Source organism: Lynx canadensis, chromosome B2 (assembly GCF_007474595.2).
Source record: "Lynx canadensis isolate LIC74 chromosome B2, mLynCan4.pri.v2, whole genome shotgun sequence".
NCBI lineage: Eukaryota > Metazoa > Chordata > Mammalia > Carnivora > Felidae > Lynx > Lynx canadensis.
Genome location: NC_044307.1, coordinates 140,338,977 through 140,355,362, shown reverse-complemented (window position 1 = coordinate 140,355,362; position 16,386 = coordinate 140,338,977). Strand labels below are relative to the sequence as shown.

The 16,386-nt window shown below is 53.2% G+C and overlaps 1 protein-coding gene across 6 annotated transcripts in view; it reads right to left on the bottom strand.

The window, feature by feature from the left end:
- TIAM2 (TIAM Rac1 associated GEF 2) overlaps nucleotides 1-16,386 on the bottom strand; it is a 136,146-nt gene that overhangs the window by 5,662 nt on the left and 114,098 nt on the right. For all 6 annotated transcript variants that reach the window (XM_030316644.1, XM_030316645.1, XM_030316647.1 and 3 more), the window contains 7 exons: nucleotides 10,163-10,342; nucleotides 7,072-7,140; nucleotides 6,387-6,512; nucleotides 5,441-5,549; nucleotides 2,063-2,242; nucleotides 1,526-1,644; nucleotides 396-504 (listed from right to left, as the gene is read on the bottom strand). In XM_030316644.1, the coding sequence (XP_030172504.1) occupies nucleotides 396-504; nucleotides 1,526-1,644; nucleotides 2,063-2,242; nucleotides 5,441-5,549; nucleotides 6,387-6,512; nucleotides 7,072-7,140; nucleotides 10,163-10,342 (892 nt within the window). The remainder of the gene's footprint in view (nucleotides 1-395; nucleotides 505-1,525; nucleotides 1,645-2,062; nucleotides 2,243-5,440; nucleotides 5,550-6,386; nucleotides 6,513-7,071; nucleotides 7,141-10,162; nucleotides 10,343-16,386) is intronic.

Sequence of the window (16,386 nt, the reverse complement as noted above, 5' to 3'; positions counted from 1 at the left end):
ATTTTTAAAAAATTCTTGTTTTATTTCACTGAACTCTGAGGACATGGTGTTTATGTCGGTGAGAACACAGGGTCTATACTGGGTCTCAGTGAGAATTAAGACATTTTGAAAAGCGGCAAACAATTAAGATAACAGGTTTCAAAATAGCCTCAAGAGATCTGTTCCTGTAACATTTGGCCAGAACCACTAAGGCAAGCAGAAGGGAGAACAAGATAATGAGTATGCACAGTGACAGCATTTTACATAGTTGGAGGCTGGCTCTGTGAAGTCAAAAGCCCTTATGACAGTGATTCTAACTCTCAGAAACCCGGAGTTAGCCAGCCTGGTGGCTTTAGGAAGTTCTTCATCACCACCAGCCTTTTGTAAGTTTATGCGCTTTCGAATGGCATACTAACCAAACACTGTGAGCTCGAGGTCCTTTCTGGTTTTTCCTAGAGACAGAAATGGATTCAACCAGGAGACTGCAGAGTGCATCAGAAGTTCCCCCATGGAAAGTTCTGTCACCTGTTTCGTAAAAACGAGAGACAAAGACATGGAGACCGCGGGGGGTAGACCGTCTCCCGTTGGGAGCGTGAATCACATACGTGTGTCACCGTATACCGGTGACTGCCAAAATGCAAGCACCCTCGATCTATTGTGGCCCCTGTAAACATGGGGCCTTTAAATAGCGTAAGTTTTGAAAATACGAGCGACGCATCAAACTGTCTGAAAAAGAAGCTAACTGGGAAGACATTTTGTTCAGTGCACACGTCGTATGTGGGTGAGACACGCCTCGTGACCTACGCCACGGTGCCAATTCCCTGACGGTTCAAGGCTCTCCTACGTTGTCCTCACTAATATTTACCCGGGGCTCTGGTGCACTCACCAGCCCGGAGCCACAAACTGCTCTGGGCCTGCAAATCAAGAGGCACCAGCGCTGAAACTAATAAAAAAACTCAACTCCAGTTGTTTTCTGTCCTTGCCTTTTTCTAGTGAAACTATGTTCCCTCTGACATGTAGCCTTTAAAAGCTCAAGATCCTGATTTAGTAATCAGCCAGAAAAGAGAGCGAGAGAGAGATGGTGTCACTCTAGGGACTAGTTCTGTAAGTAAGGAGGTGGCCACCGATATCAGATGTGAAGGAAGAAAAGCAGAAAAGCCCTAGGTTCTCCCCACAGGCTGGCCCCCACCCGTGTACTCATCCGGTCTCTGCCAGCTTGCGCCCTCCATAGATGCGCCGGCCTCTGGACTTAGTCTTGCCTCCTGCCCCACGGAAAGGGAGGAGGAGGGAGGGACAAGCTAAATGAGATTTATTTTCTTCTGTACAGTGTTAAGGTGACACAAGGTTATATTCTCAAACCGGTGTCATGAATTTTATGTCACATTTACACTTAAATGGTGTGGCTTATTGTAAGCACTTAGATCAAAAAAACTTTAGGCCCACCCTCCTCCAGGAGAGCCCGAACAGGGCGGCCTGCTCTGGAGGGTGCCAACGGATTCAGTGAACAAACGCATCACGCTTCTCAGGATCCGGAAGTCCCACTGACCTCCTTCTCTGTTCCACTCTGCTCCGCCACGAGCTGGTCAAACACGGTCCCGTAATCCTCATAGACCTTCTGCATCTCATTGATGTGGCTGGCTACTTTTTCCATCGCTTTTAGTGCCTCTGAAAAGTCGGAAATCGTCATTTTATTAATTTTAAGGCCTACCAACAGTGGTAAGTTCAAGATTCCGGCCAGGACTCGAGGCTTTCCTTACTAACAGAAGCATTCCTCAGGTAGGGCTCAAACAGCCCACTGCCCTCTAGTCATTACAACGAAGAACCACAGACTGGCCTTCCACTCCGGTTTTCTTCGGAATGAGGCGACACAAAGTATCGCTCATGATAAACGCGAACGCTGATTGGGCACTTTCCACTTAGCAGGTGCTCTGATGGGTGGTTTATGTGAATCCTCTCCTTTAATCCCCACTCGGTCACTGTAGGAACTGCAGTCGCCATGTGTGAAACGAGGCCGGGAAGAGGGGCCCCGCGGGCTGGCGGCTGGCAGCCGTCGCGTTCACGAGCGCTGCCTCTGTCTCCTCACCTGTCAGGTGGTAGTGCTCCTCGCTCTCGTGGTCCGTCAGCGACACGAGCTCCCTGAGCAGCAGAGGGTACTTGAGCACCCTCTGAACCGGCTTGATGAGGTAGGACTCGAGGGTGGAGGAATGCTGTTTGGTGGGATTCCGGGCGTCCAGAAATGCCTTGAAGGCTTGATCAGTTTTAGCTACAAGCAGGTGGGGAAAAGACCCTTAGAAGAGCACAGCAGCGTGAACGAAACCCGACTTCATTTTGTTTCTAATGCGGTCCCAGATCGTCTATTCAACAGCCCTCCCAATGGCGTTCTTTACAAAAACCCAAATGCTTCAGCGGGCCCGGCACCCAGCCGTCAACACGGATTCGGCATCACAGCTCTGGGGCCAATCCCACCGGCAAAGGGAGCTTACATAGGCCAGAGAGGAACACCAAGTCGAAATGCAGGAATGTCTGACTTTCGAGGCATATTCACATGCAAACCCGTGAGAGAGATTGTTCTAGGTGCCTAAAAAGTGAGTTTCAACCAATTCACAAAGCCACGAAAACGTATCATCCTATATCCTGTTCTACAGAAGAATCCCATAGCAAAATAAACCAGTATTCCACCCTCCCACCACCATTCTAGCACAGATTGTTACTTATTCTGTATACTTAGGGGTTATCTTTTTTTTTTAAGTTTATTTATTTTGAGCGAGAGAGCACAAGTGGGGGGCTTGGTGGGGGGGGGGGGTGGGAGAAGAGAGAGAGAGAGGGAGAGAGAGAATCCCAGGCAGGCTCCACACTGTCAACGCAGAAGCCTGACATGGGGCTTGAACTCACGAACCGTGAGATCATGACCTGAGCCGAATCAAGAGTCATACGCTTAGCTGACTGAGCCACCAGGTACCCCTATCTTTCTTTTAAAATAAATTGATAAGCACTGCTGCCTTCACCTCCACAGCTCTGAGCAGTCCAATCCTTCCACCACACGGCACCTCTGTGGGCAGTGAACACTCCCTGTGTTCAGAGTCTGACGTCACGAAAAGCACGCACGGGAACCCAACTCCATTTAGTTTCGAGAGAGCCAACAGATGCACAAGTGGCTGCTTTGGATTCCACCTGCTGACCCTGGGTGACCAGCTGTTTGGAATTCAGCCGATTTGAATGAAATTATACCCTCACCTGGGGTTCTGTTCCAAAGGCAAAACCTACAACTTCTAGGAGGTGCGGTACCATTTTGAATGTGACTACCCAAGTGGTTGGCGAGACGATCCTTCAGAACCGAGCAAAGCATTGGTGATGCGCTAACGTTACTGCGTATTGACCTTCAAGAAGAAGGCGTTTCTGGGAGGAAACGCCGATGGAGTCAGGTCTCTGTTTAAACAAGTACAAGAGGCAGATTTGGGCTGGAGCTCGTTGACTCCCGGCACTTCGAGACTCCGTTTCTTAAACCTGAGCCTGGTCTTCCACGAAACTGGAAAGATCCAGATGTAAACCAAATGGCAGGGGCGCATCCGTGGAGCCGGGTAATGCTCAGGGTGTTGGAATAAACCTCCACATGCCTTCCGTGATACCGCAGAGTCTGTTCCCTGGTCTGGAGAAAGAAACACTGAACAACCACCGTGAGATCCTTTCTGACAATGCCGTTTAGAAGCATATGACAGACAGGAGGGGGCTTAGAACTGAGCTTGGCGGCTACTGCCGTGTTGATGCAACTAAGAAACGTTCAAATACAGAAGAGTTCTGTCCCAGAAGAGAGCCCTGACTCACTGGCTTCTAGAGTGGTAGAAGAGAATTATAACGGGAGTGAACCGCATGAGGCCACTTGTATTTCTAAAGAAGGCATTCAAGTCCTGGGGGGGTGGGGGCAGGGGGGAGTCATTTTGATCCTAGGAATTGAAGACATGATAACAGTTGAGGTTTCAGCAGGTTCGGGTCTTATCCCCCAGTTCACACCGGAGAAGTCAGGCAGCCTGGTAACCTGGTCTGGAGACGGTTCTGATGAACGTAAACAGGACGGCACACATTTTCAAAAGATGCCTGTACTGTCCGAGCCTCAGACACTCCCGTGTTTGTTTGATGTTCTCCGTACAAACCGAATCGTCGCTGCTCACGACCTCAAGTCCTGTGCCGGCATCACTGATTTTTCCTCCTCTGATCTTTGCCACCAGAAATGTATGAGAGTTCCAAAGACTGGGACAGAGAAGCATCTTCAGAGAGAGACCGATTTGAGAACTGTCATCTCGTACGTGAAGATGTGTGTGTAACTGAGAGAAGCCTCAGCAACAGAGCCACCTCAGGGAAAGCAGCGTTCCTGGTCTGGGTATTACCGGACCGGACCGAACAGCAGGTTAATGCGACGGTGATGGTAACTGTGCCGCAACATTCCTCACAATATGTGTGCACCTAAAGGAGGTCACGGCTGTCACCAGATCTCTGAACACACTTCCCAGGCTGGGCTGACGGGTTGGCCCGTCACCGAAAGCCCAGGTGGCTCAGGGCGCGGGCCATGTGCCTAAACCTGACCCGCTGCCGGGCAGGAACCCGCACTCAGGCATCTCTCTCAGTTCCACAGAGTGATGTCTGATGGCAGCACGAAAGGGAAGAGTGAGGGGGTCGACCACGCAGGTCTACGCAGACAAAAGAAAATGAGAGTCTTCAGTTAAAGCCACTAGAATAAAGTGAGATGATAAAAATGTGGAGAGAGGCACCTGGATGGCTCAGTTGGTTAAGCGTCCGACTCTTAATTTCAGCTCAGGTCATGATCTCATGGGTTGTGGGATCGAGCCCCACAAATCAAGCTCTGTGCTGACAGCACGGAGCCTGCTTGGGATTTATTCTCTCCCTCCCTCCCTCCCTCTCTCTCTCCCGCCCCACCAGCTTGCTCTCTTTCTCTCTCTCAAAATAAATTAACATTAAAAAAAATTTTTTTAAGTGGAAAGATGAAAGGTATTTCAGTGAGAGGGTGTGGGCTGTTAAATGTTAGTTTTTTCCTGGTTCCACAAAAAAGGCTTTAAGTTTAGTTAACGCTTCTTATGAGTGCAGTGATTCCTTGGGCGTGAGAAGGTTAACAAGGAAGAAACAAAACAGCATAGTGTTTTCTGTCCCCATCCAGGGGCTCATGGTTCTGAGTTTTTAGATCAAGGCATTTGGTAAAAAAGAATCCAGAGGTAACTGAACAGCAAAGTGACACATGGGAAAGAAATTTCTCTGCTCTTAGGACATATGTTCACTGTTGCCAATAAACTGAAATAAACCGAGAAGTTTCCCTTTAATATCTCTCGATTTCAAGGTCAAGAACGGAGCAGGATCCATCAAAACTGCATTTATCCCTACTTATTACATGCAAATTTACTCTGTTAACAATTTAAAAAAAAAAAGCACAGATATAAAGGTATGAGCAACTTACCTCGCTCTAGAACCTTCTGTACTTTGATATGATTCGCACAGAACCCGCTGTACAGTTTAAAATGGTCCGCGTAATAAAGGAAAGAGCCTCCAAGGGAAAACAGTAGTTTCTAGAAGGGGAAGAAAAGTCACATTGGTCATGGTTTACTCAACGTCTGCTGGCCCTGGCGTGGCCTCTGACTACTTCAGCGCATCCGTGGCATCTTTCAGACACCAGAGCACTAATGCCTCAGAAAATCACCAAACGAAATAAGCCCAAGACTGTGCCATTTTCACGGCAGACGGAGAACAGTCTGGTATTTCCCTCACAGATCTTTAGTTTGATTGAAAGCTTTCTGGCAGCCGAGCCCACTGACACTACAGGCAAAGGGCAAGAAAGAAAGTTCTACAAAAATACACCTGACAAAATGGGATACGAATGACCTGAGAGGATAGCTAATCAAGCCAACTGTGCCTTACTCGGGGCAGATGCTCTCGTCTGGGTACCGCCCTGCCCCCTTTCCTTCCCCAGAGGGGCTCCTTCCGGGGCCCGGATGCTCACACTGGAGACGGGCTCCTCAGAAGAGAGGGCTCCCTCAGTACCACCGACCCGTGTCACAGGACCCATGTCCCCGGGTCACAGGACCTTGTGAAAATGAAGGATGAGACTCAGGGCCAGCGCTCCCGCTTCGCAAGCAAACCCCCCACGTATCCTTCAGCGGACTTGAGTGAAGAGCGTGGGCACGGTCAGCCACCAGGCCGACTCCACGAAACCTGGGCCACCCAGACTTCTGCTTACAGGGGCCACTCAAGTAAAATGTAGCCTCTCACCAGCTGCCACAGGACAACAGTGCAACGACAGCACTGAACTTACCTTGTCAGCAGTCAAGGGACGCTTTCTCTTCCAAGGGCGGACGCCGCACTCTACCCACCCAGTTGTGCTTTCAACCTAAGTCAGAGCTACTTACTCTAAACTGTGAGGGAGTTTCGAGGGTGTTAAAGTCAGAGGCGGCTGAAATCCCATCCTCCAGAGTCTCCAGAAACACCTTCTGAAAGTCCAGCATCTCTGGCAAGCTGCCGAACAGCGACTCCATCTACGTGAAGGCCGGGATTGAACAGAGGGCATCAGCGGTGGGGGTGGAGAGGGGCCGCCCCACAAATCCCCGGTCCTTCGGGGAGCAGCAGACAGAAGTGAATCCTTGAACGAAGGCAGCATATTCCCCCTGGGACCCCGTCTGTACACAGGGGTCCACAGCTCCAGCTCCGGCGGTTCCAAACTAACTTCCTAAACGGGTGGAACCTTTTCAGGATTCAAACTGGTAAACGACGAAGTCGGTAGCAAAGAACCCATTACGGAGATTGAACACGAACAAGTCACGGATTAAGGAGTGACTTTGGGCCCCACTTCCTACAAAAAGGGCGTGACTGTCCTGCATCTACAAACTCTTGCCGCTGGGCCTCACGTGGCAGAGGCCACATAAACGGCTTTGGAGGAGGCCACGCTTGGTCCCTCTGACGATGCTTAAGTCCCGTGTGTTCTCTGGGGAATCAGGAGACACAACCTCCGGGGAGGTCCACTAAAGGGCAAACAGAGACTAACCTGTGCGTTAGTGGACGGCGGGGGGGGGGGGGGGGTGGCGGGGGACCGATTACCTCGTCTTGGGTGAGAAAGGTCTCATTCTGAAGTGGCTCCAAATATAATTCAAAGAGGCAGCTCAGATCCTGAAACGTGGAAGAAAAGAGTCTTTATCACTCATGTCTCCAAAATACCCAAGAGTTTCCAGCAACCCTGACCACAGCTCCAGACTCCCACTGGGAATGATGGAATCGTGTCTTGTTGCAGTTCGTGACCCTAAAAGTGGTTACTATCGGGCGCCCGGGCAGCTCCATCGGTTAAGTGTCTGACTGCGGCTCAGGTCATGATCTCATGGGTCGTGATCTCATGATCTCTGACAGCTCAGAGCCTGGAGCCTGCTTCGGATTCTGTGTGTGTGTGTGTGTGTGTGTGTGTGTGTGTGTGTGTGTGTGACTCTTTGCCCCTCCCCCACTCATGTTCTCTCAAAAATAAACATTAAAAAAATTAAGTAAGTAACTAAATAAATAAAACTGGTTACTCTCATTTCTGCCCTAATTCACACGGGCTAATCCCGCAGTACACGCAGCAGCTGGGTCACCTACTCTGCTTAGACAGCTTGGTGACAGAGCCACTCCTTCTGTGGACCGGTGCAAGGGGGCATCCGCCTCCCCTCGGAGAAGGGGAGCTCTGGCGAGGCACTTCTGTCGGGCATGACCACCCCTGCCGGCTCCCCTGGCTTCCTCCTCTCTACCGGGGAGCATGGTGACGGCCCCACCACGGAGCTGAGAAGGACAGGACAAGACCTGGGAAGCTCTTCAACTCTGGGGTTGACGCATTAGCAGAATTTCGAACTCCCGTATTCAAATGCAAGAAAAAATGTCCAAGGATCAGCGGCCTATAATCTAGGCCATATTTGAGCCCCCAGTACACCGGGCCCCAGTAGTACGGAACAGTGGGAGTTGATGGCATTTATACAACTCCTTCCATAAATGGTTTATTTGCGAGAATGTGAAGCCAAGACCAGGATATAATTTTGTAATAGGAAAGATCTTTTTCTTGTTTCGCTTATTCTGAAGAATTTTGAGTATGAAAACATTAAGTGACCGACTACAAAGTCCGTTACTTTGCTCTCTCATTTTACAATGGAGAAATCGAGACCCAGAGAGCTTTCTGTAAGAGCCCGAAGCCTCCAGAACCTTATGGCATAGATTCTGGGAGCAAGTAGACAGGCCTGGGAGGCCTTTTACTATTTCGCAACAAACGGCTCCCTGGCCTTCCCTCCCTCACCATCCTCCCCGGCGACTGCTTCCGAGCAGGGAGGTGTGCTGAGTTACTGAACCGTATCTCGAGGGAACACACAAAGGCTGAAAATTCCAAGTTGCACGCATGCAGGGATCAAGGTTAGACGAACAAGTAAAATCCCGTGTTAAATGTCAGCCACGAAAAGAAACCACAAAATAAAAACGGTGTGTGTGCGAATCACAAGAGGCACCGGGTGCTGGTTATTTTGTGAGAGACAGTGACAGGCTGCCCTCTTCCCTCGTGCGGCCGGTGCTGCTCGGCGGGACTTACACGCCTCGAGCAGGCAGGCGCGGAGCCGCGGGGCCGGACAGCTGCAGCCCTAAGGGAACAAAGTGCAGGTTTCTTGCAGAGAGAAGGGTCCTTCCTGTCTAGCTCACCCACAACGTCCACCTTTATACCCTACCAGCATCTCAGGGAAACCAGCCTCCCGTGCGGCCTCACGGTAAAACGGAACATCAGCGACAACAGGAAGGGGACTTCAAGGAATTCTGCCCTTGAATCTCGGTGGAAAGCTCATGGCCACCCTCAAGAGGCCGGAGGGTCTCTTGAAGCCTCAAACCACAGCGCACAAAGCTGCCTGGGAGAGGCCATCACGGTCACAGGAAGATCCAGAAATCTAGTCTGAGCTCCCCAACGTTCACATCATCCGCAGAACAACACGTAACGGGACGTGAAATTAAACTGTCAACTCCATAGCTTTCTCTTCTTCTCTATGGGACCAAAAAGAAGGGGCTCTGGGTAGTTTTCCTGGGCTACCTGTGTATGAGGCCTTCAGTAAAGCCCAGATAAAATGAGAGGGACACTAATGAAAGGGGAAGCTCAGGCCCGTCTCGCGGAGAAAGAAGGTGACAGCTGTGTCTGTGTGTGCACGCACCTGTGCAGGAACAAGGGCACGCCCGTCTGAGACCCGGGAGGACGGAGGTGGAGGGGACGGCCCCAGGCCAGGCCGCTGCACCGAGGCAAAGCCAGGCGGGATCCTCTGCCCACTGCCCTGTGCCCTGCTGCTTCCAGAACTGGCCAACGAAGCGAGCTCACGGTACTACCCGAGCCTCAGCAAATACTTAAAGCAAAAGAACTCTGTCTTCCCTTCCCAGGCTCCAGTGCTCTTCGTAAAATATGTCTCTCAAACTATAGGGGCGCCCGGGGGGCTCGGCCGGTTAAGCGTCCGACTCGGGATTTTGGCTCAGGTGCTGCTCTCACAGTTTGTAAGTTCAAGTCCCGCACGGGGCCCCATACCCACAGTGTGGAGCCTGCTTGGGATTCTCATTCTCATTCTCTCCCTCCTTCCCTCCCTCTCTCTCAAAATAAATAAATAAAACTTTTTAAAAATGTGTCTCGAACTACTTACTGGGGGCTTCAGAGATAAATAAGTGAATGCTTCGGGTGCCGAAGATTCTCAGCAACCACCCGTCCGCACGGGCGTGGGAGCGGCCACGTGTAGGCCAGCTGCTCCAGCGTGGGACTCTGTCCCGCACAGTGACCTCCACCAGGCAGGTCTGGGGGCCGCAGCAACAGTCTCCTGGGAGCAAGCTGTTCCCCGGTCCCTCCTCCCCTAAGTGCTCTCCGGCCCCCTCCGACTCCACCAGGAGACTCCCTTCCCACAGACTGCAGACGATGAGCTAGAACATGTTTCCATAGTGAAAGCTACCGTGGTAACCAAGGGAGCCGAGGAGCCCATCCTTCCGGGCCCTCCCAGCTCCTGCACCCTCGCCCCCTCCCCAGCGGCAATTCCCCACTTCGAGGGGCAGGGGGCTCCGTCAGGAGTGCTGGGCTTCGGGGCGCATGCGACCCGGGGGCCCCCGCCCACATACCGCTGGCCGCCGCGGGGCCACAGAGCCGGCAAGAACGTGCATAGTCGCCCGTTACCTTCACGTAGGACTTCTCCGTGTCCATCAGCTCCTGGATGACTTTCCGGAGGCGATCCGCATCGGAGAGGTGGCGAGCCAGCGGCCTCGGAGGTGGCTCCCGGGTCCCCCTCGGCCCTTCCATGCCGGTGGTGTGCGAGTCGTTGAAACTCCTACACAGCGCAGCGATCTGTTCGGCGCTCTGGGAGGCGGAAAGACGGGGAAGGTGGCGTTCGGGGCGCGCTCTGTTTTGGCAGCTTCCCGGCCAGGACGCAGGCGGTGCTCGTCCCTGCCCAGCGCCCTCTCGGGGACCTCGGGGTGGGGGGGCGACAACCTAGCACAGCCGGGTTCATTCATCTCGGACCGCTCTGGCTACCGTTTAAGGTAACGGGAGTGAAGACAGGGTATCTACGCGGGATGCGTTTCTGTTGTCAGAAGAGAACAGATGGCTCTTTCGTACCGAAACTAGAAAACACGGCACAGTTTGACCCTCGGTAACGGAGTTGAGGTGGCTCTCAAACCAAGGCCGCGGCTTTCTCGGAGCCTGCTGGGGAGCCCCCCGGAAGCGGCGGCCCGACGGCCTCGGGAACGGCGTGACTGCGTGAATTTCGGGGCGACCTGGCCACAGGGGCTCGCGGCCCGGCCCCCCCCCCCCCCCCCGTCCAGTCCCCAGCCCCGCGGGCTCGCGCCAACAGAACACGAGTGAGCGGTCAGAGCGGCTGTACCTGCCAGGCCAGGCCGGGTGGGGAGGCAGGGACGTCCCCTACCCTGCAGGGGGCGGGGGCAGAGCCCCACGGAGGGTGCAGACGGGAGCAGGTGACCGGGCCACCCCGGCGAGTGCCGGAGAAGAGGGCTGAGCAGGCTTCCTGGGAGGCTTCGGGATAGCGGGGGCAGTCACACGCCGAGGGGACGAGAGGAGTGGGAACGTCTGGGGACCGAGAGCCTGCAGCGCGAGCTGCTACTCGGATTCCAGCACAGCGATGACAAAGGTTCTCGAGGAGGGCCCCCTCGTCCTGCCTGACGTCGTGGCTTCAAGGCTCAAACGGGTCTCCTCCGTATGTCTCCACGGTGCCTGGAGCATCACCAGCCTACCCTCGGCGTCCTCTCACTTGCCTCTCCCTCCACCCCACCCCCTCACAGGCTCCAGCCCACTTAGCACCTGCCGGCGAGTAAGCCGGCCAAGGGCACGGCCCATGCCCGTCGCTGCTCCCAGTGCCCAGCAAGCCCTCAGCTCCCCCCACCGCACGGCAGTGTTACCGAGTGACAAAGCAGTGGTCCCGGTACGCGTGACGAGCGTCCACCCGTCGTTGGCAACTTGCCGTCCCTCCCGCAAACTCCCCCTCCTTCGGCGTAAACGCCTTCATCCCCGATCCGTCCCTCCGGCCGAGGTCAAAAGCCGAGCTTGTCAGGACCATCTCTTAACGTGGAATTCATCCTCTCGGGGACGCTCAGAACACGAACAACTCACACAAGCGTGTGTCACGCAACCGCAGTGGCCCGACGCACACCCGTTAAAAAAGCTGGCGCCTGACGACCTGAAGTGCCTCGGAGGAAAAACAGGGCACTGCCGCCCTCCCTGGTCCCCCTCCCGGCTCTACCCGCAACACTGACCTTCCGGTTCATCTTCCAAGCTCAGCGGGTGTCACCCGAGGGCCTGCTCTGCCTCCAAAAGGAAGACAGGTCCTGCCCGAGGCGATCACGTAAGAAACCCCAAAGCGCAGCCAAGGGCAGAGTGAAAACCAGCCCAAGCTTGTGCGGAGCAAACGAAAGGGGGAAGACGCGGCGAAGCAACGGGAATCCCTCCGCTGTGGGCGAGGCTTCAGGGGACAAACGGGTCGTCCCACGGTCCTGGCAGGAACACAGGCGCTCCAAGGAAGAGCCACAGAATGAGCCGGAAGTGCAGTGAGGAATGAGCAGGTTAACATAAAGACCCCAGCTCAGGGCAGTGACCGCGAGCCTCCTCTCCACCCAGATGTCTGCGAGGAGAGCCCCCCAGTCTGCTGGGCCCTTTAAATTTTTTTTTTTCAACGTTTATTTATTTTTGGGACAGAGAGAGACGGAGCATGAACGGGGGAGGGGCAGAGAGAGAGAGGGAGACACAGAATCGGAAACAGGCTCCAGGCTCCGAGCCATCAGCCCAGAGCCCGACGCGGGGCTCGAACTCACGGACCGCGAGATCGTGACCTGGCTGAAGTCGGACGCTTAACCGACTGCGCCACCCAGGCGCCCCGTCTGCCGGGCCCTTTAAACAGAATCATTTCTCTTTTATTTTCATGTAAATCTTGGTGCCAAAGTTCAATCAACCACACAGCCGGTACTGGGCTTCCAAAGAGCCCATGGTGAGTTCGAGCCCCGCGTCGGGCTCTGTGCTGACAGCTCAGAGCCCGGAGCCTGCTTCAGATTCTGTCTCCCTCTCTCTCTGCCTCCTCCCCGGCTCATGCTCACGCGCTCTCTCTGTCTCTCCCTCTCAAATATAAACATTTAAAAAATTGCATCTTGAGGGGCGCCTGGTGGCTCAGTCAGTTAAACAGCCAACTTCGGCTCAGGTCATGATCTCACAGTTCGTGAGTTCGAGCCCCGCGTCACGCTCTGTGCTCAGAGCTCAGCCTGGAGCCTGCTTCTGACTCCGTGTCTCCCTCTCTCTCTGCCCCTACCCTGCTCATGCTCTGTCTCAAAAATAAATAAACATTAAAAGAAATGCATCTTGATTTATCAAAACGCCTCATTTCATGTTTAAAACAACCAAATCTTACAATTCATTGCTGAAGAGATTCCAGCACTGTTCAGCCATGCCCTAAAAGCCAAATGACAGATAGTAAAAGCCAAATAGAACACTGTAGCCAAAAGGCGGCTTTTCTCTCTTCCGGGATGTGAGCATCATTAAGGAGCCCTAGGAAGTACAAGGAAACCACTCCAAGTTGTGTGCACCCCCTTTCCAGGGCACCTCAACCCTGGCCACGCATGAGCTTCGTTTCGGGAGCTTTAAGAAACACCCATGGCTAGATCAACTGGTTCACAATCCACACGTGAAGCCCCTTGTAGGAGTATTGTCTTGATTTTTTTTTAAATGTTAATGTTTGTTTATTTTTGAGAAAGAGAGCACGAGTGAGGCAGAGGCAGAGAGAGAGGGAGACACAGAATCTGAAAAGCTCCAGGCTCTGAGCCGTCGGCAGAGAGCCTGACGCGGGGCTCGAACCCATGAACCGGGAGACCATGGCCTGAGCCGAAGTCGGCCACTTAACCGACTGAGCCACCCAGGCGCCGGAGTATTTTCTAAAAGCTTCCCAAGTGTGGCTAACATGTGAGCCGCGTGAGAACTACTGGTCTGCCTATCAGAATCGCGAGCAATCTCCAACTGGGCTTCCTGGGGGCAGTGCTGCCTTCAGCCTGACACGCTGTCCCCAGGGTCTGGAGTGAAGGACAGCCATATAAAAAAATTTATAGACTGAGCTCCTGAGACCGAGGAAGTAGCCAGAATCACACCCATGACCCTGGTATTCCGTCCGGGTCAGGCCCTCGACGAACTGGGCTAAACAACCCCAGATGATAATGATACGGAGACTCCCAAAACTCACTCATTTGAAATCTCTGCTACTGCTATTTGCGCCGCAAGCCCAGACAATGTAATTTTGCAATTCTGACAAGTCACAGCTTCCAGGGCTATGGAGTCTATATTAAGTTCACATACACCGCATAAAATCTGACAAAACGCACCATAAGTTAATGGCAGCTGGTGAGCTTACAGCTTCACGTTGCTGGGATGTCAGAATCACACCTAACGATGCAGTGTTAAAATAACGAGGTTTTAAAAATAAAGTATCCTTGCCATTTCAGAAAATCAGAATCCGCTTTAAGAACGCTTCTGGGAAGATGAACTTGGAAAAGTGAGTGTTGGTGGAGATTCTGAGAGCAAGTGAACATCTTAAGGTACCATCAACGAAATGCTGGAGCGCTTACAAAGTCCCCTTCCTCACGCACAGCACTTTCACCACCGTCTCAGGCTAGGGGGTGGGGGTGGGGGTGGGGGTGTGGGGACGGGGCGGGGGGATCACTTGGGCTCAGGAGGCAGGAACTGGAACAGAAAGAAGATGGACACCAACGGTGTTTTTACATTGTATCTGGTTACGTTTCCGTGCCTCTATTCGTAGGGACAGGCATCAGCATTGAACGGTTAACGGTAGAATTTGGAGTGTATCTGGTGAGCAAGTTCTAGGAACGGGGACTACTTTGGATGGGCTGTTTTCACACCCAAAACGGTGACAGTGGCGAAAAGCACAGGCAACATTCAGAGGCCCAGGGTTCTTTCCTGGCTCCGCCCCCAGTCCTCGGCACAGTCCCGGCGACGCTCATTTCTGAGCAACTTCCCTAGATCCCTAACCCATCTGGTAACCCCTCAGATTGCCATCTGGGTCACGGAGTAAAGGGCACTCACATTTGCTGAGCACCTGCTATTCGCCAGGTAGACCCGGGCGGCGGGTGTTCTCCAGAATCTGCTGGCATTTAATCCTCTCCGTGACGGACACTGTATAAACGAGGGGCGCGGAGGTGTGGGCGAGACCCTGACGGCGCAGGGCCACCCCATCTAGCTCTGCAGGGTGCCCACCCCTCCCGGGGATCTGGCAGAGCAGGAGGCAAAGCAGATGTGCCCCTCTGCCCCTGCCCATGTGGTCACGGCGTCCTGGCCCCGACAGCATCCAAACACACTCCTGGTGCGCTTGGGATGCGGCCACCGGCCCCTGGGGGCCACCTCTGCTCGGAGAAGCAGCGTCGTTTCCACACACGACAGCCACATCTTTTAGAAGGCTTCTCTGTACCACCGTCCCAACTCCACCCTGGGAACGCTGCTTTAAAAACGACAGGCGTTCACCAGGCAGGGCCCGACAATGTGTGCCCGTACAGGGTCACGAACACCCCGCCTTCGGAGGCACAGCTCAGATTAGGATTTTCCAGTTTGCGGGATCCGCGCTGAGCAACTTGGGTTCGGTGTGGACCTCCTTTTTGAAAGGAGAACACGAAATAAGTATTCTCTCTGTGAATTCCTTTCAAAACTTAAATGGAGTTTTCCCTGAAACTATGCTGTATGGAAAAGCAGGGATGCTGACCAGAACGAAATTTTTTTCGGGACCTGAGCTTACACTAAGGCTAATCCCTGCTTGAAAACGATTTGATCTCGGGGCGCCTGGGTGGCGCAGTCGGTGAAGCGTCCGACATCAGCCAGGTCACGATCTCGCGGTCCGTGAGTTCGAGCCCCGCGTCGGGCTCTGGGCTGATGGCTCGGAGCCTGGAGCCTGTTTCCGATTCTGTGTCTCCCTCTCTCTCTGCCCCTCCCCCGTTCATGCTCTGTCTCTCTCTGTCCCAAAAATAAATAAACGTTGAAAAAAAATTTTTTTTAAATAAAAAAGAAAACAATTTGATCTTATTTACAGATGAAGACCATCTCACGGAGGACTCTGGCATGAAGCGCCTAAGCGTCCTGGGGACACACACACACACATCCCAAACAAACAGAAAACAAACTTGACTGTGGTAATTATTTCACAATGTTTATGTATAGCAAATCATCAAGCTGTATCCTTTGAAGATACAGTTTCTCAATTATATCTCAATAAAATCGGGGGACAAAAGAGATCTGAACAGTTTTGGGGTTTTGTTTTGTTAGGTTTGGGTCTGCTGTTTTAAATGTATGGATAAGAGACCCTCTGCTTCCCTATACTAGGGCTGCAATGGGTCATTCTTCCGGGAGCCCCATTCTCTCAGGAGCGGCCGCAGAACAAGGGGGATCACGCCCCACCCCCCAGATGCTCCCCGGAGCGCCTCCTTCTCAAAGCGGTCCTGCGATGACCTTCCAACCCGGACACAGTGCAGTACTTTTTCGGCAGAAAGGTGTCGGGCCGGCTTCCTCCCGGCTTTGGATGAATAAAATCTGATCCCCCGGGCGTGACACTTTGATGTTTACTTTGCTCTTATGTGGAGACGTGGCTCCCTGAGGCTTTTCAATTTCACCCTAGGATTTGGATCTTGAAAGGAAAAAAATCACAGTGGGATAAGCACAGCGCAGCGTCCAGAACTGTTTGGGAACGATGAGGGCGATTTCGCAGCTACTCCATGAGCAATCAGGAGGCCTGCACGCGGCAGGGGCCACGCTTGGCCTGGGCTCTCCTGGCTCCATCCACGGCCAAGACCCCTCACGCAGGGACTGCCAGGACTGCAGACTGGTTCGTCACAGGCACCTAGTTGTACTACTCG